Here is a 23270-nt window from a genome sequence, read left to right as displayed (position 1 = left end):
ACTACACCATCTAGTATGAGTTTAATTAGGAATGAAAGTGAACAGTCTTGCCTTGTTCTCATTCAGTCTTTTGCCATTAAGTATGATGTTAGATGTAGGGTTTTTTTTATAGATTCCCTTTTCAGGTTAAGGAAGTTTTCTTCTGTTCCTAGTTTTCTGAGAGTTTTAATCTTGAATGGATGTTATCAAATGCTTTTTTTAGTCTGGTACTATTGTGAATTACAGTGATTTTCAAATGTTGGACTAGACTTTCATATACTACCCTCCCTAGCTCACCCCCTGGCTGTTATGTATTATATTTTTATATCTATTGCTTGGCTCTGTTTGCTGGTACCTTGTTGAGGATTTTTTGTGTTTCTGTTCATGAGGAATATTGGCTTCTGGCTTTCTTGCAATGTCTTTGTATGGTTTTTGTTATCAGGGTAATGCTGGCCTCTAAAGGTTGAGAAGTATTCTCTCTTCTGTATTCTAGAAGAGACTATAGAATCAAAAATATTTCTTCCTTAAATGTTTGCTAGAATTTACCAGTGAAACCATCGGGGCCTGGAATTTTGTATGTTCAAAGATATTTAGCTATGAATTCCATTTCTTGCACAGATATGTCTATTCAAGTTATCTGCTACTTCTTGAGTATGCTTTGAAAGTTTATGTCTTTCAAGGAATCGATTCATTTCTTCTAAGGTAAAGAACTTATGGGCATAAGGTTGTTCATAGTAATGTTTTATTATCCTTTTAATATCTGTAGTAATTTCTTCTCTTTCATTCCTGATATTGCTAATTTGTCTTCTTTCTTTTTAAGTTGGTCATTCTGGCTAAAGGTTTGTCAGTTTTATTCTTTTTTTTCAAAGAACCATGTTTGATTTCATTGATATTTTTTTTCCGGTTGTTTTTTCTGCTTTCTGTTTCATTAATTTCTACTCTTTATTATTTTCTTTTTTTTGCTTGCTTTAGGCTTTATTTGTTCTTTTTTCAAGTTTTTTTAGGTAGAAGCTTATTGATTTGAGATCTTTCTTTTCTAGTATAAGCAATTGATGCTGTAAGTTTCCCTTTAAGTACTGCTTTAGTTGCAGCCCAGGAATTTTGATATATTTTTATCTTCATTCAGTTAAAAATACTTTCTAATTTCCCTTCCAAATTCTTCTTTGATCTATGTATTATTTAGGAGTGTGTTATTTAATTTCCAGTTTCCCCCCCTAGATTCTTTGTTACTGATTTCTGGTTTAATTTCAATATGATCGGAGAACATAGTATAGTGTTTTAAAGCTTACAAATTTGTAAATGCTTTTTTTAATAGTCCAAAATATGGTTTATCTTGCTAAATGTTCCATACGCACTTGAAAAGAGTGTACTCTGTTGTTATTTGGTAGAGTGTTCTATAAGTGTCAATTAGGTTAAGTTGTTTGATAATATTGGTCTTCTTGCTGATTTTCTCCTTCTATTGATTACTGAGATAAGAGTATTGAAGTCTCCAAGTACGATTGTGGATTTGTCTATTTCTCCTTTTAGTTCCGTTAGTTTTTGCTTTATGCATATTGAAGCTCTTTAGCTAGGTGCCTATACATTTAGGATTGGTATGTCTCGTCGACAAATTGATCATTTTCGTCATTATGTAATGTCTTTATTCTTGGTAATATTCCTTGTTCTCAAATCTACTTTATCTGATATTAATATAGCTACTCCAGTTTCCTTTTGATCAGTGTTTATATATCTTTTTCCATCCTTTCACTTTTAACCTATGTTATTCATTATATTTGAAGTGAGTTTCTTATAAACAGCATATAGTTGGATCATATTTTTTAAAATCTCTGTCTTCTAATTGGTGTGTTTAGACCAGGGGCTGGCAAACTTTTTTTGTAAAGGGTCAGATAGCAAATATTTTAGACTTTGTGATCCATGTGATCTCAGTTGGTACTATTCAACTCTTCCCTTGTAGCCAAGTTCACCAGTTCTTTCCTCTGTCATCTCTATTCTGCTATTGAGCCCATCCAGTGAACTTACTGTTTCACATATATTTTTCAATTCTAAAATTTCTACTTCATTCCTTTTGATAGTTTGTATTTCTATACAGAGGATACCCATTCATTTGAAGTGTTTATCTTTACCTCAGAGAGCATAGTTATAGCTGCTTTAAAGTCTTTTGAGTATTCCAGTATCTAAGTTACTTGAGGTTGGGTTGATTGTCTTTTCCCTTGGTGATTGGTTGTATTTTCTTTTTCTTTGTATGTCAAGTAATTTTGGATTGTACCCTGGACATTTTGAATATTATAATTTGAGACTCTAGGTCCTCTCAAAATCCTCTGGAGAATGCTTATTTCTTTTGTTTTAGCAGGCAGTTAACCTGGCTGGGTTCAGACTGCCAGTTCTGTGTTGCCTTTTTTGGGTGATGGTTCCAATTTTAGTTCAGTTTTCAAAGACTTTGTAATGCTGCTTTGTCTGTGTCTTTTCCCTGCAGAGTTCAGGGGTGAGTCTGGGATTTGTGCCATTTATACACAGGATTAGGGGACCTTCCCCATCTCTTTCCAGTATTCCTCTCACATTTTCTGACTCCCAGGGGACCCTTCCTTGGTCGTCTGGCCAGAAAGAAGACGTTTCTCTAGGAGTTTTAGCTGCCTGTGCTGTCACTGCTTAGGTCCACGTAACTTGGGTTGCCGTCACGGCAAAGTGATAGGTAAAAGAGAGAGAACAGAATAATTGGATTTCCTCCACACTTTTCAGACCACTGGGGTGCTATTCCCAGTTACTGTGGCTACAAAGATGGGTTTTTTCTTGGGGTTTTAATGGCCTGTATTACTGCCATGCTGTTCTGCAACTGGGGCTGCCTTCAAATTAGGGCTGGGAAATAAAAAAGAGGGAGAAAGAAAAAAGGGGGAGGGGGACTTCCTTCCACAACAACACCCCTCAGCAGCCCCTTTTCCTTGTCTTTGGGCCATAGGACAGGGTTTCTTTTGAAGTTTTTGCTGCTCTCTCTCCTCTTAAATATTGTTTACTTTTCGTAGTCCTCAGGTAGTTAGACGTTTTTTTGTGTGTTTTGAACAACGTTTTTATTTTAACTCTTTTGCTGTGTTAATAGATTTCAATTTTTTTCAAAATGTGTCAGAAATCCACAAAAAAGAAAAAGTTGATATTTTGATTATTTTATGCATTTAATAACAATTTGAGCTGCTTTGTATATAAATGACATTATTTTTATGTATAAAATTTTTCTATTGTTATTCATTCTTGAAAAACACAAAAATATAGAGAAGTGTATATCTGCTTTTCTAAACTTCCTTTCTGGAAGTTTCAATCCACAGCAGATGGAAATATTCATTCAGATATATCCAACTGTCGTGCAAAAGGGTTAATCAGTGCATGATTGAGACTATAGTGGATTTACTCCATTTTGGCCAGCACAGAAGTCCCCATTGTTTTTGTTGTTGTTGTTGTTTTGTTTTTTTAAAGATTTTTATTGGGGGTTGGGGGATGGGAACAGCGCTGGGGAATTGGGAGAAGAGGAATACACAAGTTGCTGTTCTTTTGTTCTTCAGTCTAGTTGTAGAGGATGTTGCTTCACTGGCCCAAGTTGGCACCATCATTGCACTCTTCCCGGATGAGGCAGATCAGTTGCCAGCTTCTGGACGGCTGCTCACTACGGCTGCTGGCCTCTCACGCTGGCTGCTGGCTACACACGGTAGCCCATGGCAACCCACTGCAGCAGGGGCTGCAGCCTACACTGTCACCGGTGACTCACGGCAGCCCAGCTCCAGGTTGAGCTGTTGTTCAGCATCTTAGCTGTAAAGGGCGGTGTCACTGGCCTTCATCTGTGGGATCCAAACCGGGGCCCTCTGGCATCCCAAGCCAGCTCTTAACCAATGCGCCACTCGGCTGGCCCCCATCATTGTTTATATAAAGTAAATATTAATACTCCACTCTATTAAAAATTTTTGCAATAGCTCAACCATGATATTAACTAAGCACTGCTATTACCAGCCATGATAAACTAAGCTGTCTCCAAATTTTCCACATCTCTCTTTATACTGATGAGTTTAGTCACAATTACTTTAGTTTCTACTGCTTTATCTGTTTCTCCTCCTGACCCTTTTCCTCTCTTTATTTGTAGATCAAACTAACTTTTCTCCAAACTATGGTTTAGTTCTTCCATGGACCTTGCAATTAAGATAATTAACATACTTTTTCAGAGCTCAGTGTATCTAAGTGCTCTGACACTTTTAAAAGCAACATTAAATACTAACTAATGTAAAAAGGAGCCCCTTACATATTCTTCTATCATTATAGTTCTAAAATCATTGGAATTAAATGATTTTTAGCAATCATGTGAGAAAACTGCCTTTTTTTTAGCTGAGCCATCCTGCCACCTGTTGGCAGCTCAGCGGCAGCTCAGCTTGGGCAGGACTCGAACTGCTGTTGCTCAGAGCTCGCACTCTTGAGCAATCTCTTAACCAACTGAGCCACTTGGCTGGCCCGAAAACTGTCATTCTATAGAAACAGAAGTTTTAAGAACATAGCTTATTGAGTATTATTGCAGTGCTAGTTTACTATGGAGCTAAAATTTGAAACCACCATAATTCTTTGGAACATGAGAATTGACATGTTTACGAAAACAAGCTATTGGGTCAAAGACCTAAATATAAATGTTATGCATTCATAACTAGATAATCATTGAAACTGTTGTCATCAGGAATGGTTCAATATAGATTTCCCGCTAATGTCTCCAAGAATGCCACATATCAGATTCTTTAGAGAGGCACGTTACCATCTTACGGCTTTGTTTATTGTTTTGTTCTACATTTCAGTAAAAGGAAAGGGCTATACCTGCTACTATATTTAATTAACTCTCATCTTATCATTCATTAATTTTAAAAAATTGATCTCTAAGACTCTTGTTATACTTTACTCTCAGAATTCTGAAACATGGATACTAATTGTGGACTAATAAGATCTATCTCCTCTTTTATTTTGTCTGCTAAAATGTCTGGCATCTACTTTCTATGCACACCCCTCTTCCTTGCCCCCAACATTGTTTTATTGCTCAGTATTGTATCTGACCATATATTCAGGTCAAATATTTAACATAAATGTTTTAAAATGAACCTCCCGAATTAATTCCATTTAACATATAACTATGTCTCTGAACATGTAGTGAGCACTTACCAGTTACTATCTACCATCCTGACTGGATATAGGTGATGATAGTTGCAAAACAATATGAATGTACTTAATGCCAGAGAACTATACACTTAAAAATGGTTAAAATGGTAAATTTTATGTTATGTATATTTATTGTTTTAAAAAAGCTATGAAAACAAATCAAAAATATCTTTCAGGAATTAGAAAAATTAAGTTTTAATTATCTTCAGGTGACGTGTTTTTTTTGCCCCCTCGAAAATGACTTTTAAAGAATTAAGGCAGAGTCTATAATATAACAGGCTTGTTCAATTTCTTTGATTAAAGGTAAAAGTGCCTAATCTAATTATAAACAATAAATGTCTATTATGTTAATTTCTATTCATGAAACACAGCAAAGATAAGGAGTCTGGCCTTGAAGCATTTATATTTTGAGTATCAAATATGTGAATATAAACTAGTAGTATTACTTGGCCAGGTGTCATTTACTGTAATTCAAAATCTCCCAACAATTATAATTCTAGAACTGAATTTAGACCACAGGATGTGCCCCTTTTAAACTGCTCTCCTCTTTTGGTTTCTAGTTAGTGATTGCCCCCTGATATTTTTTAAAGCTAAAAGTTTTATATTCGATTTGCCTTTTATTTGCAATTTTTATATCAACCTAGGTATAAAGCAAAATGAATTTGATTGTAATTATTTTCATTGTTGCAGCTCTTCATTCACCTGTTTTCATCAGAATAAAACTTACTGTGGTTTCTGATAAGATTGGCATGAATTTCTCAGCCAGAAAGGAAGATTTGGGGATGATATCCCTTGGGAATATAACTGCTTTCTTGCTTGGTGATTTGCTTCCATTTCCTAGGTTTTGAGATTAATATAGGCAGTTTAAAGGTCTGCATGCCAAAAGCAGAAGACACTTCGGAATTTTTTCATCATGAACTTTAAGGAGTTTATGATTGGCTGGATTACAATGTAGGAAATGGATGATTTTGCAGTAAAGTAAATAGAGCTTGAAATACAAAAGAATGGAAGCTTCTACATGAAAATGTTTTAAGGGGAAAACATATTTTCTCTTTATGGTTCATTCTGCTCTAGGAAAACACCACCAAGCAAGTGAAACACAGAATGTGATTGCATCGGACAAAGCAGAAGTACCAGTTGCCCATGAACACGAGCACAGCCATGACCACACACAGCTGCATGCCTACATCGGTGTTTCTCTCGTCCTGGGTTTCGTTTTCATGTTGCTGGTGGACCAGATTGGCAGCTCCCACGTGCATTCTACTGATGGTAAGTGACTCCAAGGCTTTCTGGGCAGTACAATAAATTTGCAGTTTAGAACATCACAAATGATTGAATAATTCAGTGTGTGTCACTGGCCTGATTCAGTGCTAAAACTCTTGTCTTCTTCAGGTTCCCCTAAACATTTTATTCAGTTGGGGGAGCTACTGAGTTGTCGCATGTGGCACAAGAAAGTGTTTATTGGGTATTATCCATGTTACCTTAAAGCTGTCACTCTAGTTAAGAGTGTAGGGCAGGTTCTTAACCCTTTTTGTGGCATGGAGCCCTTGGGTAGTCTAAAGCCTATTGACGGACCTTTTTTTGGAATACTGTTTTTAGATATGTAAAGCATAGTGCATAGGATTACAGAGAAAATCAATTATATTGAAATATAGTTACCAAAACATGAAAACAAATATCTGATATGTCTTCTTTATTGATGCATTAAATAATGAGAGAATACATTTAAAACATAAGGTTAAATTTCATTTTTTCAGACATCAGTATGACAGCTACTGTTGTGTAACTTGACTAAGAACATTAAATTGTGAGATTGCCTTTTACAAGGCAACATGAATGTCAAGTTGAGCATCTAGTTCATTTGGGCTTTTGTTTAATGTTTACTAGTTTAGAAAATCCTAATTCACAAAGATATTTTCTTACACATATACTTGAGATCATTTGTAGGTTGCTTATCAAGGAAAGATAAGCTTCTCTGAAGGACAGCTAGAATTCTCCAAAACTTTTTAAATTTAACTCCAGTCTTAGTAATTTTTTTGTCTTAAGATCAATGAATTCATCTTTGGGGAGGTCAACATCTTTGATATGATTTATATTAAATAAAGGATTCTGATCCATGAAACAATTTTGAAGCCATAAAGATAGAAATAAATTTGAAAGAGTTATAATAGACACAGGGGTTTACAGATATCTCTTTTCAAATACACTGACAGAGAGTTTTGCAGATAGAAACTACTACAAAGCAGCACAGATATCTTGGTCCCCAGTGGGCAGCAATCCCATGACCTCTGTTTGGTGGTTGGAGTGAATGACTGTTAGGTGCAGAGAAGCCTCATAGCTGCCTAGCTTTCTCACATGAGCATCTGTAGACAGGAAGGCTAATCATGCAATGTGGTGGCAGTTCTGTAAGCCCTAATTTAGAGTAGTGATGACCAAAAGCAATAATATCAAGATATCTTCACCTGTAAAATAATATGAAATTATCTGGTTTCTATTGGCAATAAATTATAAGTAGTGCTAACATGATTTGTGGTTTGTCTACATTCATAATTAAAGGACATGCTAATTTTCAGTTAGAGGCTAATAAAAATAAAAATGCATTTTTTTTCCACGTTAAGGTCACAGACACCCCCTGTATTCTACCAGTGTTCTCTGTGGACCCCAGGTTAAGAATACTAAAAAAAAACTATAGAAAAGCAGGCAAAAGACATGAACAAATACTTCATAAAAAGATAAAAATGGTCCTTAAGCATATGAAAAGATGATCAATTTCACTTAAAATAAGAAAAATGCAAATCAGAACTGCTGAGATGCCATTTCTCACCTGTCAGGCAAAAACTCAAAAGCTTGACAATACACTCTATTGGTAAAGCTATGGTGAAGCAGAGACTCGCATCTATTGCTGTGGGAATGCAAAACAGTACAGCCCCTGTGGAGGGGAATTTGGCAATGCAACAAAATTACATATGTAATCTCACTTTAGGAATTTATTTCAACAATAACAGCTCCAATATGAAAATACTTATGCACAGGATTATGCAATGCAGCATATTTATCATTGTACAACTATTTATGTGTAGTCATGGAGACTGGTTAAATGAAGTGTAGTGTGTACATATAATGGAGTTTTATGTAACTATGAAAAAGAATGAAATCAGTTCTCTGTGAACTGATAGAGATTTCTAGGAGATAATGTTAAAGAAAAAGCAAAAATATAAATTAGCTTCTATCATATACTATATTTTGTGTAAGAAAGAAAGGAAAATAAGAATATATATGCTTATTTTTACAAAATAAAAAAAGAAACATAAAAATCAATTAGAAAATAAAGGTGGTTACCTGTAAGGGGGATGGGGTGTGATAGGGCAGAGGGTTTTAGGAGTGTATGACACTGGACATGCTTTTTTGATATAGTTTTGACTTTTAGAATCATGTTGATATTCTCCATATTCAAAAATAAAATGAAATCAACAAGGATGAGGGAGCTAACTGAAACAGATGAACTGTATTTTAAGTGACTGACATAATCACAATGAAGGGAATTAACAAAAAACTAACCCAAGTAACTTACAAATGTAATATTTGCCTGTATACCTTCAGTCTTGGGTGGAATTGGGGAAGAAGCATAAACAAACAGTGAACTCTTCTTAGTAGGCTTTGCTTTTTGTAATGGTGTGAGCAAAACAATTCTAAAACTGTTCAGATGTATTATAAGGACTGAGCAAATGAGTAAATGTGGTGATGTTGGTAGAACCAGGGTTCTCACTGTGGAAGAAGGGACATACAAATGTGGAATGGGGTAAGGTAAGAAAGAACCCTTGTAAGGATGGTTTGGAATTCGAGCAGTTTGGACTCATGATTTCTAAAACTTGTATGTGTATAGATATGTATATGTGTACAAATACATGTGTATTTATGTACACATATGTGTATGTCCTAGCTCTGTCTGCAGGGAAGACCTAGAAGGAAAGACCACCCCTACTCTCCCAGCAATGAGCATACCAGGGCTCTTCAGAGAAATGGCTAATTCTAGGTCAGGGGCAAGGTAGGTACAAAATGAATTTGGAACATCTAGTGCTCAAACAAAGCAGGAAGGAGGAAGTCGGAAACATGTCACAGTATATATGAACCAGCTTGAAAGTGCTCCCACTGACCAGATATAGGACAGCTTGAGCACCAAAATCATAAAGAACAGTAATGAAGTGTGAAGCATTGAAAAAATGGGAATCGATGAGCCCATCCAAGCTGGGGCAGGAGAGGGAGGGAGGGAGATAGAGACAGAGAGAAGGGAGAGGCGTTTGTGTGGGTGGAGAGGGAGGGAGAGAGGAGAGTAAGAGACGGGAGGGGGGCACTCGCTCACAGTAAAACGCCCAGTGCCAACGTAAATGTGGAAGGAGTGCTAGAATTGGAAAATCATCATTTGTTCAACCTTCATCATAAAAATTGGCTCAGGCAAGAATCAATGAATGTTAAATATAGAGGCTAAATTTTTATTTGATTGCAAGGGAAAAGAGGTAACCAAATGAAGAAATCGGACAGTACCTTGACTAGATGATCCAAATGAATGGTACTGGCGTTCTGCTTTTGGTGTGGGCAAGTGAACTCCTATCAGGCCTGCCTCCTTACAGATAACTGTCAACTCTGGACACAGGAAAGTTACCTAAAGCAGGCAAATTCTGGAGGAGAGTCAACAATTGAAACAGGGTGATTCCTATTTTTACTGCTTTTAGCAGTCAGCACCCTGTGGGGTAGCCAAAATTCTGATAGAAAACCCTGTCTTCCTGGCCTAAGGAGCCAGAGGGCAGTGTAAGTAAAGCCACTGGAAAGCAAGTAGAGAATCTTAGGAGAGAGGCAGAGAAACACAGCCCCAAATTCTATGCATAAACTCTGCCCAAGTCTCTGAGCCCTGAACCATGCCTTTCCTGGCCTGACTCCGGACAACTCAGCTAAAGATGAAAATTAAACTGAGATTTGAGCAGCCACCAATAAGACAGTTTGTAGTTTGAGCCAAACCAAGTTACTTAAAGCGAAAGAAAAAAATCAATGCTCTTTGGAGGAATATAATAGAATCCAGAGTATTCATAAGATAACATTCACCTTGTCCCAGATATGATTCAGAATTCACACCACCGGTGAGCAGCAGATGTCCATCTCATGCCTGTAGATGTGATATCCTGAGAAGCATTACCTATGTAGTAGTATTCCACCCAAGAGCGCATAATCTACGGACAACTCAAAAGGAAAGGTCATTCTATTAAAAAACAAGAAAGGAACAGAGAGGGAAATGTAGTCTTGAAAGATATCAATGCCACAAAAGTCAGAGACAGAGAAAATGTTCCAGATGAAAAGAGACTAAAGAAATACAACTAAGTACAATATATGATGCTAGACCAGATCCTTCCCGGATAGGAAAAATGCTCTGAAAGACATTCTTGGGCAATTGACAAAATTAGAATTTGCAAGAGAGATTAGAAAAAAAGTAGCAATGTTAAATTGACTGAAGTTGATAACTACTGTGATTGCATAATAAAATGTCCTTTCTCTTACAAAATATACTCCGAAGCATCTAGGAGTAAAGAGTTGTGATGTATGTGACTTACTCTTAAATGAAAAAAAATGTATATGAATGTGTATTTGTGTGGTATGGATAGAGAAAGCATGAGCACAAATGATGAAGCAAATGGGACGAAATGTTACATAATAGGTCATTCTGTAAAAAGGGTGTATGAATGGTTTTTAAACTATTCTTACAATTTTTCTGAAGATTTAAAATTATTTCCAAATTAAAGGTTTTAAAAAATTATAAGATTGAACTTAAATTAAAAATACTGTTGATCTAGAAAGGTTTTTTAATCTTCTTGCATTTACTACTACTTTTTTTCCCCATAGACTTTTTAAAATAACAAAGTCTTATCTTGGAAAATTGAATAAGGAGTAAATGGTTTTTGTTTATGTTCTTTATTCCAAATAGCAAGTGAGAAGCACCCCTATTGGATGGCATCTGACTCCAACTGCATTACACAGTTACTCACAGTAGCCTCTAGGACATTTTTCTTGCAATTCTTATCAGTTCCATTTGAAATACATTTTATGTTACTTTATTATTCCTCCTCTTTTATCTCTGAGGTCATTGATTTTGCTGGCTTTCATTTATCTGATGACCTGGTTTTACGTATTATCTGCAGGTTTTTATATATTATTAAATATCAGTAAAAGTTAATCCACTTATTAAATTTATGCTGAAGTACAGTTGGCCCTCCATATCCACAGGATCTGCATCCATGGTTTCAACCAACTATAGAAAACGTTCAAAAGGAAATGTTACGTTGTTGCTGACGTATACTATGTATTGGGCTGTCAGAAAAGTCATGACGTATGTTTTCTATGTTTTTTGTTGCAAAAATGCATCGTGACTTTTCCAACAACCCAATAGTTATTTCTACAATGGTTACGACTGTACTGGATATGTACAGGCTTTTTTCTTGTCATTATTCCCCAAAAGATACAGTATAATTATTTACATAGCATTTACATTGGATTAGGTATTAGAAGTAACCTAGAGATGATATTTAAAGTATACAGGAGGATATGTGTAGGTTATATGCAAATACTATGCCATTTTATATAAGGGACTTGAGCACTGGCAGATTTGGTATCCACAGGGGGAGCAAGGTTCTGGAACCAATCCCCTGTGGATGCAGAGGGACAACTGGACAATCTTTTTCTATAGATTTATAAAAATTATGTTTTAATTTTAAAGCCTTTAGTTTTTATTTAATGCTACTTATAACCAGACCATAAGACTGTGTATGAAGAAAAGACAAAACAAGCTTATCACAAAGTGTAATATGATTGTTCTTCTTAGTTTGGGGTGATATTGAAATATTTGTTGTCTCAGTGTTTAGGGGTCTTAGCTTCCATTCCTTGCAGTGTTTTAATTAAAAGATAAATTTTACTGGTAAAAAAATAACCTTAGTTTACTGTATATGCTTTTTCTATTGTAAACCATTCCTTCTGTGTGCTGGGCTCCTCCAGATTAAATCCCTTGGCATTTATTTGACTAATGTCCGTCTGTCATTTCACCTGGCACTTTGATGTCCCCATCGTTTAACTTTACATTGTTTGGACATTTTTACTTGCCTGTATATTTCCTATAATAGCAGTAGCATTCATGTGATACAGATAAATTTCATTCTTCAACAAGGATTTATTAAGCAACTGTTAAGTGCCAGTGTTTTGCTACATTCTGTAAAACGTGTAAAAAAAAATAGAAGTAGGAAATGTAATTCTGTATTGTTTACAGTCAATCTGGGGATAAGACATTTAAGTGAAAACAGTTTTCTATAACTGAGGTGGTGATACAGAGGAAACTATGAATAGCATGTAGAGCCTGTGTGCAGAGCGCCCTGGGTTTCCAGGCAAGGAGCAAGTTTTTCTGAACTGGCATTAATCTTTCTTGAGGGACCTGGTCCTAGATTAGACTTTGAACAATGTCTAGTTTTTGGATTGACAAGCTGAGAAGTCCCGTCCCATACATGCCAAGAATTAGGGGTGAGGAGATTTAGGAAAGGAAAAGGAGAATGTTTTGTTAGAGAGCGTTAAAGAAACTGGTTGAACTGGGCTAGATAGCAAGAAAAAAGATGATACCAGTTGATAAAGGGCTTAAGAACCTACTGAATAGAGCATTTGGGGCTGAATTTGAAAAGCAGCGGATTCTTAACTGGTTAACTGACACATCAGAAGGGTGGTGTTGCAGAAAGGTGAATCCCACAAGCATGTGTAAGATGAGTTTAGGTTACAGAGAAATGAGAATAAGGGGAAATGAGTTGGGAGCCTATTGCTAATTTCAATTTGAGTTGATGAAAATTTAGGATGGTGGCAATAGAATGGAGAAAGGCAAATATGAGAATAAAGATAAAGTTGCAGGAGGCTGGGGAAGATGAGGAGGTAGGCAATGACAATTTGGTCTGGAGAGAAGTGATCAGAGGCCACAGAGCACTTTCCATGGAGAGGTAGAGGGTTGAGGGGTATGAGACAGTTGAAGCAGCTGGGGGTTACACATTGTCTGTTCAGGAAAGGCTGGGTCAAATGAAGAGTTTCCTCCTGCCCACCTCTTCAGGATAGGGGAAACCCCTAAGTGTGTGAAGCAGAAGCAAAAAGACAGCAGTGAGAAGAAAAATCTACTACTTTAAGAGCTTTCAAAGAATTCTTCCACTTCTAGGTCAGCGTTCTAACAGTTACTATTTCACATTGCTTAATGGCTGCTGTGCTTATTTTTGCTTCAGATCCAGAAACAGCAAGGCCTAGCAATTCCAAAATCACCACCACGCTGGGTCTGGTCGTCCATGCTGCAGGTATGCAGGAACCCCTTTCTTTCTGTTGTGCAGTGGGAGACTTAGTGTGTACATCACAGGGACCATCCACATGACCCGCCTGTGGGCTGGCCTCCAGGGAAAGGGCTGCTGAATTAAGTCTTCCAACAGAAGCACAAGCCCTGGTGTACTGTGTGTGAGGGGTTTATAAGCTCAGAATGGTTTTTATATTTTTTTAATGGTTGAAAAAAAAAGAATATTTCATGGCACATGAAAATTACATACAATTCAAATTTCAGTGTCCATACATAAAGTTTTATTGGAACATGGCCATACCCACTTGTTACATATTGTCCGTGGCTGCTTTCATACAGTGAAGGAGTTGAGTAGTTGCAAGAGACCAAGTGGCCCGCAAAGCATAAAATATTTTCTATCTGGCCTTTTAAGAAAAGTTTACTGCCCTTTGCCTAAGAATCTCATCTGGAAAAGAGCCTCAGCACTTTTGTACTGAATAGTCCTGCTGCCCAGTGTATACCCAAAGTGTCAGTTTAGTTAGGCAGAGGTGGGCTGTAGAGTGCCAAAGTCTCAGCGTTACTGACTGGCATGCCTTAGAATCACAACCCAAAGCCAATTCTAGTCAGTGATTCTGTCAGTGACAAACGCAGACTGTGAAGGTGGCACACTATTATCTGGATTTTTCTATAATAGTATCACATCCTTTTCTGACAAAGAATTCATCTATTCAGCCAACTTTTACTCATTGTGTATAAGTCATCTATGCAGAGTCCTAGTGTCTTTATTTTGTTTTTTTATCTGCAAGATGCCGAGATGCTTCCTTTGAAATTCTTTGCTTTTTCTGTCATAATTTGATTAATCAGTGAGTTTTTGAGCTTCACACTTCTCCCAATAACAACAGTAATGGCTGACATATTAAATATCCTGGACCAGGTGCTAAGCTATTTACATGTTATCTCATTTAACCCTCATGAAAACCCAAAGAATATATACTTGATTGAACCCATTTTAGAGATGGGAACGCTAAGGTTCGGAAAGTCTAAGTAACCGTCCCAGAGTCAGATACAGCTCCACTTGATTCTAAAGTTCATACATTCAACCACTAAACTGTCATAGTCGTTGTTATTTATAATGTTTTATGTTTGCTTTCTTCAAATTTAGCTGACGGTGTTGCATTGGGAGCGGCAGCTTCTACTTCACAGACTAGTGTCCAGTTAATTGTGTTTGTGGCAATAATGCTACATAAGGTATGCAAAATTTTGGTGTAAGATTTAATATTGAATGTATTCATAATTAAAATTTCTCTTTTGGTCATTAATGTTTTTAATGGGGAAAATTTTTTAGTTATTGTCATAATTCCTATTCATTTTAAAGAATTTAGTAAGTGTTTCATAGCTGTTTTTTTGTTTGTTTGTTTTGGGGTTTTTTGCTATAATTTTCCTAAACTTTTACTAAAGAGGTTTTATTTATTTTTTATGGTCATATACAAACTTAAATTCTCTACAGATTTCTATATTTCATAGTAATTTTTTTTATAAATATTTTTCTTTTCTTATACTCTTTTTTTTTTTTTAAGATTTTTATTGGGGAATTGGAACAGCGCTGGGGAACTGGGGGAAGGGGAACAGACAAGTTGCTGTCGTTTTGTTCTTCAGTCTAGTTGTGGAGGACATTGCTTCACTGGCCCATGTTGGCACCATCATTGCGCTCTTCCCAGGCGAGGCACATCAGTCGCCGGCTTCGAGATGGCCGCTCACGCTGGCTGCTGGCTACACATGGTAGTCTATGGCAACCCACTGCCACAGGGGCTGCAGCCTAGGCCGTCGCCGGCGACTCAAGGCAGCCCAGCTCCAAGTTGAGCTGTTGTTCAGCATCTTAGCTGTGGAGGGCAGTGTCACTGGCCCTCATACGTGGGATCCAAACCAGGGCCCTCTGGCGTCCCAAACCAGGGCCCTCTGGCGTCCCAAGCCAGTTCTTAACCATCGCACCACTTGGCCGGCCCTCTTATACTCCTTTTTTTTACCATTTCTCTTTTCCTGCTATCCAAGAAACACACACACATACAAATAGGATCTTTTCTTAGCTTAGAACATTAATTCTGAAAAGGCAGTCAGTTTTGGTATTATGCTTGGTGTTTTTTTTTGTATGAAAATTCAGTCAAATGACATATACTTCTTAATATAGAAGCAATCCATACTTGTGGAGCAATAAAAAGGGATCATTTTTCTTTTCCAGGCCCCAGCTGCTTTTGGGCTGGTTTCCTTCTTAATGCATGCTGGCCTAGAGCGGAACCGAATCAGAAAGCACTTGCTGGTCTTTGCACTGGCAGCACCAGTTATGTCCATGGTGACCTTCTTAGGATTAAGTAAGGTAAATCGGACTCGTTCCTAGCTTACCTAGACAAGTGTGTGCTTCTGCTGTGATCTGCTAGAATTTATAGTCTCTTATGTGGAATTTTTCAATTATCCCCTCAAACTAAAGATAAAATTAGGAGTAAAAACCTGTACAAGATAAATGTCTTAATTCCAAGTCAATCCTCTTCATAAATCTAGAGCATTTCCTTATTCATTTAATTCGAAAACTTCTCCCCACTAATTCCAAAAATATTTGCACAAATATTTGATCTTTAAAATAATATAACTTAAACCTAACCAGACATGCTAGTTTTATTTGATAGATACATAATAAGTCATAACAATACATATTTAATGTTTAAGTAGGCACATGAACCATGAGTGAGAAGCATGCAGCAGCTCTGAGAAGAGTGGGGGATGACACAGATGTCTATATTCAGCTAAGACTCAGATTCTTCTACTCCCAGCTCTCATATCACCAAATATTAAATATCCAATTCCTTGGAATCTAAAAAAACAAAGCAAATGAACAAACAAAAGAAAAATAGTTTCACAGAATCAGAAACCAAACTGATGGCTGCCAGAAGGGTGGGGGAATGGGTGAAAAAGGTGAGGGGGCATATAGTCAGTAATATTGTGATAATTTTGCATAGTGACAGATAGTTACTACAATTAGTGAGGTGATCACATTGTAAGGTATATAAATGACAAATCACTATATTGTACACCTGAAACTAATATTGTATACCAACTATACTTAAATAAAAATAAATATCCAGTTCTTTATCATTGTACTGAACATAGCTTCAGACCTGCAGTGGCATGAATCGTTTGTCAGCTCAGGGACCCTGCTGTTCTAAAAGGACCTTTCCTGCCTTATAATTCTGTCTACTGGGACTGCAGTTCTTAGCAGCAAACCTCCCCATTTTACTTAAATGTCAACTAGCAAGCAACAGGAAGAAAATTTTAGAACTGAACTGACTCAGGGCTAGTTCATGGGAACTGCTTTCTCCCATATTCTCTCTGAAGGTCACCGATTCGTCTGAGTGTCATCCAGTTCATATTTGATATAGTAAAACTTGTATTAAAAGGGACATACGAGAAATGAGATGGTTAAAGGATGGTTAAATTTCTGTTAATCGAGAGTTTGTTGATTTGGATTGCTAACAAGTGAGGTGCTATAAAACCTTTTTCTGTTCACCTGAAGAGCCTTATCTTTTTTCAGTGAGCAATATATAGTTCCTTTTAAAATAGTACCTTATTTATCACTTCATTAATCAGTATAAGTCTTTAGAACTTTTGAAAGGAAGGTATGATAATTCTGAAGGCATGGAGTTAGATTTATGGCATGTTCTTTTCTTAAAATGGTAATTAATTGTCTTAGTCCATAGGTCCACTTTTTTAATAGAAAATTATTTGTGTAAAGATTAGCTTGTGAAATGTTTCTAGGCTCTGTGAGGGCAAGTACTGCACCTTTATCACCAGTGTGTCTCAAGCTCCTGGCTTACAGCCTGGTGCATAGGCAGTGTTTGTTAAATATTAGTAGCCTAAATGAATGAATGTGTGAAATTTAATATCTGTGTTAATAATGCTGTTGATTCCATCTTAAGAATAATACAAGCCAAACCTGTTCAGCCAGACTGAAGTTTGCTTGAAAACGCAGTTGTGAACATCACGAATGGTCTTAAACCCTTATTTGGCAGCTTCCCATAAATAACAGAATTGCTGTGATTTCAAGATGTCCCCAGTATCCCAGATAGCACCAGTTGTGAATATTGAGTGTTACTTAGTAGGACTTCTTCCTGACCCTGAATTATACTTGACTTAATTTTTCTTTTCTCTCTCTCTGAATTCACAGAGCAGTAAAGAAGCCCTTTCAGAGGTCAATGCCACTGGAGTGGCCATGCTTTTCTCTGCCGGGACATTTCTTTATGTTGCCACAGTACATGTCCTCCCTGAGGTGGGCGGAATGGGACACAGTCACAAACCCGACCCCACTGGAGGGAGAGGCTTCAGCCGCCTGGAGGTAGCAGCCCTGGTTCTGGGTTGCCTCATTCCACTCATCCTGTCAATAGGACACCAGCATTAAATGTTCAGGTTCCAGCCTCCGTCCATGGCCGTTTGCCATCCAGTGAGAACAGCCCGGCACATGACAGCCGCTCACTTCCTCAGTCTCTTGTCTCACATTGCCCATCTCCACCTGTATTCCTAGAGTATGGAGGGAGGTGAGATTAAAACCTGGAGTAACAGAAAGCTTTTAGAGTAGAAACAACACATTCCCTTGTGTTGTCTTTTAAAGGGCCCTGGGCATTTTGAGTTTTGATGTTTCTCTTAACCCTATTCTCAGGGAAGGTGGAATTCGGTTTTAAGGAAAACTGGAGAACTTCATACTCACGATGACAGTACAGTGTTCTGTAATTAAGGTAAATCTCTTTCTTAGTTTAGAGGCTCTGCCACTTTATCCATTGACTTTTAACATGGTTCTCGCCGTGTAAGACTGGTGCTTTAGCATCTATGCCATATGCCTTGTTAGAAGGTCATAATGGCCACTGTCTTAGATGCTAAAGATAACTGTAGTTAACTGGGGGCTAGTCAGGAAAATGATAGCAAGATATGTTGAAAGTTGACTTTATATCCAAGAAAGAGATACCCACTTAAAAGGGGACATCTGGAGGACTTAACACCTCCTGTGCCTGTGAACAGAGCCTGCCAATCCACCATGGAGGTGTAGCTTCTAAGGAGGTGACTAGTTTTCAGTAGCATTTGTTTTCAAATTCTCCTTTGTAGAGCACCTGCCTCCAACACATTCTTATAGAGGAGCCGAGTTCTAGTAGGTTCAGGCCTAACTTTCCTTCAAGAACAGTCAGATCCCAAAGCATCTTTGCAAATAAGGCGGTGTTAAATTTTAAGTGAATTTGGATAGTTACATCTTTGTAATAACCTTTTTAAAAATAAGATTACCAAAACCTGTGTTTTTGTTGTTTTTTTTTTTGGTTTTCTTTTTAAATATTCAGCTTAGCAGACAAGCAGTTCCTCTGACAAAATACTTGTTGTCCCTTTGGGAGTGCTAGGTTTGTGTCACATAAGCACTTGTAGCAGTGAAGAAAGTCAAGATGTATCACAGATGGGAAGTGTTTGCCTGTTCATGTAAAGCTTATTGAAATCATGTCTCTTGTCCCTTCATCTTTTCCATGCTTTTCTCCTAACTTCTCCCGCCAACCACTCCTCCTTACAATTTGCAACTTACTTCTGGTGGCAATGTTAATATTTATGAATTGAGTTCTTATCAGGACAACACTTCTTGAACTTTGATGATGAAGATAGTATTGTCTCTCTTTATTCCCTTCAGTGAAGTTACCTTTGTGTCAGATGCAGCTTTGTTAAGCCCTTAAAATATCACTTCCTCATGTGTGAGATGACACAATCGCTAATATTATGGTAACTTAAACAAATGAGATAGTAAGTGTTTAGCAAACTAGGATGATTTTTCCGTATTTGCCAAAATCCCTGTAAACCTTTTGTTATCTAATAAGTATATAATATTGTATTGTTAATTTATTTTTGATTTTCTGTACCATTTCAAAAATACATTACATAAAGAGGGAACCAAGACTTCTTCAGAGCAGTGGATTTAGAAGTTTGTAAAATGTTTTACATGACGCATTTGCCAGCATGCCTATGATTTATTTCCTTCCTAGATTTGTCATTGGGTCAGCAGATGTGGACGTAGAACTTGCGGGCCCTCTGCTGGCTATAGAACAAAATAGCATAAATAGGATTTGGTTTTGTATAGTGGCTGGCAACCATTGCGTACAATATTAAAATAGACGGAAGGTACAGTGTGGAAAGTCTCAGTGACTTTCCTGATAACAACTCTGACTTAGGAGAGTCATGGGGTTTATCTGGTCCTTCAAAATGACATGGTTGTGTAGATTCTCCCTGGAAATTGACTTCGTTAAGTGAATAGCACATTTTAGTGTCTGGTTTGGTTTGGATAGTAGCACTTTCTATCATATTGTTGTGTGCAATGATGAGAGATTTGTTCTGCTGGCCAAAGCCTCTTTTCAGCAGTGCCTTGACATCATGCTTCACAGTTTGGCTAGAATTTCTTGCTGTTATGGCCTTGAGCTCTGGCAAGTGTTGAACCTTGTAACTTCCAAATTTGCCTTCCCCTCTGGACCTCACGGTAACAGGCAAACCTTTCAGGGCCTATCAGCTCTCAGAAGCTGTGGGCTTTCCCAGATTTTAAAGCTGCTGCCTCAGGAACTACTCACTTCTCTCCTGGTCAGCACGCAGACATAGCCATACCAACCGTATAGGGCTCACATGCATCTTCAGGCAGCAGGGGGCTGAGTAGCACGGCAGAGGCCTCCTTCACTGCGGGGGAAAACTCACTCATGGTGGGCAGTGTTCCGAGAGAGACCACATCGATGGTCACTTATTGACGCATTTCGCTTCCGTTTCCTCTTGTTTAAAACTTGCCTCCTTAGATGTGGATGCCTTAATGCTCTCACACATTTGAAAACATTGGCAATACTGAAGTCGCTGCCATAATTACAGGTGGAATAATTGGCGACCAAAGAGATGCGATTGATGATGTAAAGTATGGTCCTTCCTTCCTCATCACCAAAGTTAATTGCAATTTGACTCCCTTTCTTTGGTAGGGATAGACTTTCTTCAGATTGAAAAATATTACTGATCCATTCCCCTCACTTGTTCTCCAAGGAATCGCTTATCCGTCCCTATTTCCCCAAAGCAGTGATGTTCTAGGACCAGCAATTTTCCTGTGCGTGCTATTGCCAAGTTCCTTTTTTTAGGCAAAGGCTCTGCACTGGAGTGTAGACAGCTGGAAATGGTACCGCCTACAGAGGCTATGTGTTCTCTCTTCCCACCCCCCTACCCCATCTCTTTTTATTTCCCTATTCAAAACAGCCGAGATAGCCCTATTCCTGTATTTTGAATCATTAGAAAAAAAGAGAGAGGTGGCCATTTTGAGTGGTCAGTTCTTTGTAGAAAGGAGAAGATGTAATTGTTTTTTACCGGCCTGCTTCTAAGTGTCACTGCCTAGTTTTTATCTTTTTCAAGAATCAGAACTAGGAGGACACACCAGCATCGGAGTGTATTAAGCCCCTCAGACACATGGTAGCTAGGTACTGAACACAGGAACAGCACAAGCCCCCAGAGAACGTTCCTACCTACGGGGCATCTGGGCCCCTGGGGAGATCAAGAATAATGACCAGATTCTTCCAAAACTGCTACAGTTCCAGGAGAGAACCCTCTGTAGGTGTTCTTCAGGGGAACCTTTCTCGGATTAGAAAATTTCTGCTCAATACAAAATGGTCCACATGACTCAAAGAACGCTGTTGGAGATGCTGTGAAATTAAAACCAATGATGTGGCCCCTTTGTACCTGAGACACCTAGATTCACCTGAGAAGACCTGAGGGAAATCTGTGACTTGTAGCAAAGGACTGGACAACCATTAGGAATTCTCTAGATGTGCTCAGCTTAACATAAAGAGATTGGCTTTGATCTTTTTTCTAATAGCATCTTCTAGGAGGTTGGACGTCTCATGGGATAACACTGCAGTTCTCCTGGTTCAGTAGCCTGAACAGTGATTTTAAACGTCCCTTTTTCTGGATCCTTTGTAAACATGAAATCATTCCATGGATGGCTGCCTTATAATTTTATCTCTTTCCACTTTAATTGTGAATGGTTAAAAAAATTTTTTTGCTGTTTTCTGATTTGTTTTATGATATTAAATTTTTATTAGTGCGTACCTTATGTGAGTGGCTCATTACTTATCCTCTCAGCAGTTTGCTTTTCCTGTTTGATAATGGGATTTGACCCACATCTGAACATCAGAGAAGGTCATGAAAAGCTTTGAAGGGCAAAGGAAAGATATACCTACTATGTGCACATCCTTTAGAGAACAAGGGAAGGAAAGGAGGCGGGCAGATTAAGGACTCCATATGCCACCTGCCCCAAATTATACCAGTTCATTGATGGTTTTGTTTGCTTTGCCATTGTTTGTTAGCAAATATTATTTATGAAGGTAGCAATCTACTCCCAGAAAAGAGAAGCAGGCAACGGATCCCAGTCACAGGGGGTTCATTTGGAAGGGCAGAGTTGCTTGCTAGATGAGTACATAGAGGCTGTGGACAACTGACCCTGGTAATAGAGATTCATATAAAAGTGCAATTTGTAAATTTGATAGATATTTTCTCCCCCTGTGGACTAGTACTGGAGCTCATTTTTTAACTTATATTCAGATAATCATTACATACAACAATGTATCACTTAAATATGTAGTTTGTATGTTTAGTTATTAGATTTCATTATTTATTACTAGTCCACTTTGTGCTGGTTTTCTTTATGTATCACATGTTCACATGTGCTACAGCAACTCACAAAGATTGTGTCCAGAAAACCTCTCCTCATCATGAAGAAAACAGGCAAAAAGGATGTGTATTTACTATTCCTGCCATCTCTTCCAGGAGCCTGCGGGACAAGTGCCTACAACCCTCCTTGCCTTGAGCAGTGGCCATGGAGGTCTTAGGAAGCCCGCATTGTTAAGTGACATGCCAGCGTTTTCATCTTGCTGTCCTGAGATCAAAATATAGAGGGTGCCAAAAAAATGTATATACATTTTAAGAAAGAAAAAACTATTAAAATTATGCTGATGGTAACCACTTTGAACACCTCTTGTAATTACAGAAGTCAAATGTGACTTGTATTCATCTTTTGTTATCAAGAGTATTACAATTTTAATACAGTTTTTTCCTTTCTTAAAATGTGTATACATTTTTTTTGGGCATCCCGTATATACAATATGAAGGTTTAGCTCAAATAGCCGCAATCCTTATTCTGTTTAGTTTTGTTTCTAATTTTAAGCTACAGCTGCATCCCAGTGTGGTTTCTATAATGTAAGAAGCCACCTTGTATCTTGTCCCTGTGTAGAATGCCCGCCCCCAGCACTCTCCCCTCCTTCAGGTCTTGATCCAAAGTCTCCTTTCATTAGGCCGTCAGTGTCTGCCCTTTAAAATTGTAATCTGCCCCACCCCTGCCCCAATGCTCCTCACCCTGTTCTAGTTCTTTTCTGTAACACTGATCACCTTTTAACCTGCTTCGTAATATGTGTCTTTACTTTGTCCCTCTTCTCCGCTAAGATATAAACATCAGGAAGCTAGGCTCTCAATAAATATATGTTCTTAAATGAGTCTGTCTGTCCTGAGAGGACACTTTTTTCCTAATCTACACTCCTCCCCAACCCCCAGCTGCTGTCCTGATTCCTGGCAGAACCAGCTGCTGGCCTGTGTAGCTCGACCTTTGCCTCACACTGAGGTGAGGCTGCTTGGGAGTTAATGACGGCTGGGAGTCAGAGAAGACATGGCACTGAATACACAGGTGGGAAATTAACTGGGTTCAGGTTACTAACCCAGT

The 23270-nt window shown here is 38.0% G+C and overlaps 1 protein-coding gene across 1 annotated transcript in view; it reads left to right on the top strand.

Moving 5' to 3' along the window:
* The window catches only part of SLC39A9 (solute carrier family 39 member 9), a 52043-nt gene extending 30437 nt beyond the window's left edge, over positions 1 to 21606 (top strand). Inside the window, exons 3-7 of the mRNA XM_019641341.1 lie at positions 6223 to 6417; positions 13434 to 13502; positions 14637 to 14722; positions 15711 to 15845; positions 17688 to 21606. Of these exons, the coding sequence (XP_019496886.1) occupies positions 6223 to 6417; positions 13434 to 13502; positions 14637 to 14722; positions 15711 to 15845; positions 17688 to 17918 (716 nt within the window). The 3' untranslated portion in view covers positions 17919 to 21606. The remainder of the gene's footprint in view (positions 1 to 6222; positions 6418 to 13433; positions 13503 to 14636; positions 14723 to 15710; positions 15846 to 17687) is intronic.
* Positions 21607 to 23270: the final 1664 nt, after the last annotated feature.

The sequence above is a fragment of the Hipposideros armiger genome, unplaced genomic scaffold, assembly GCF_001890085.2.
Source record: "Hipposideros armiger isolate ML-2016 unplaced genomic scaffold, ASM189008v1 scaffold_59, whole genome shotgun sequence".
NCBI lineage: Eukaryota > Metazoa > Chordata > Mammalia > Chiroptera > Hipposideridae > Hipposideros > Hipposideros armiger.
The sequence above is the reverse complement of the archived record's forward strand: the minus strand, read 5'-3'. Positions and strand labels throughout refer to the sequence as shown.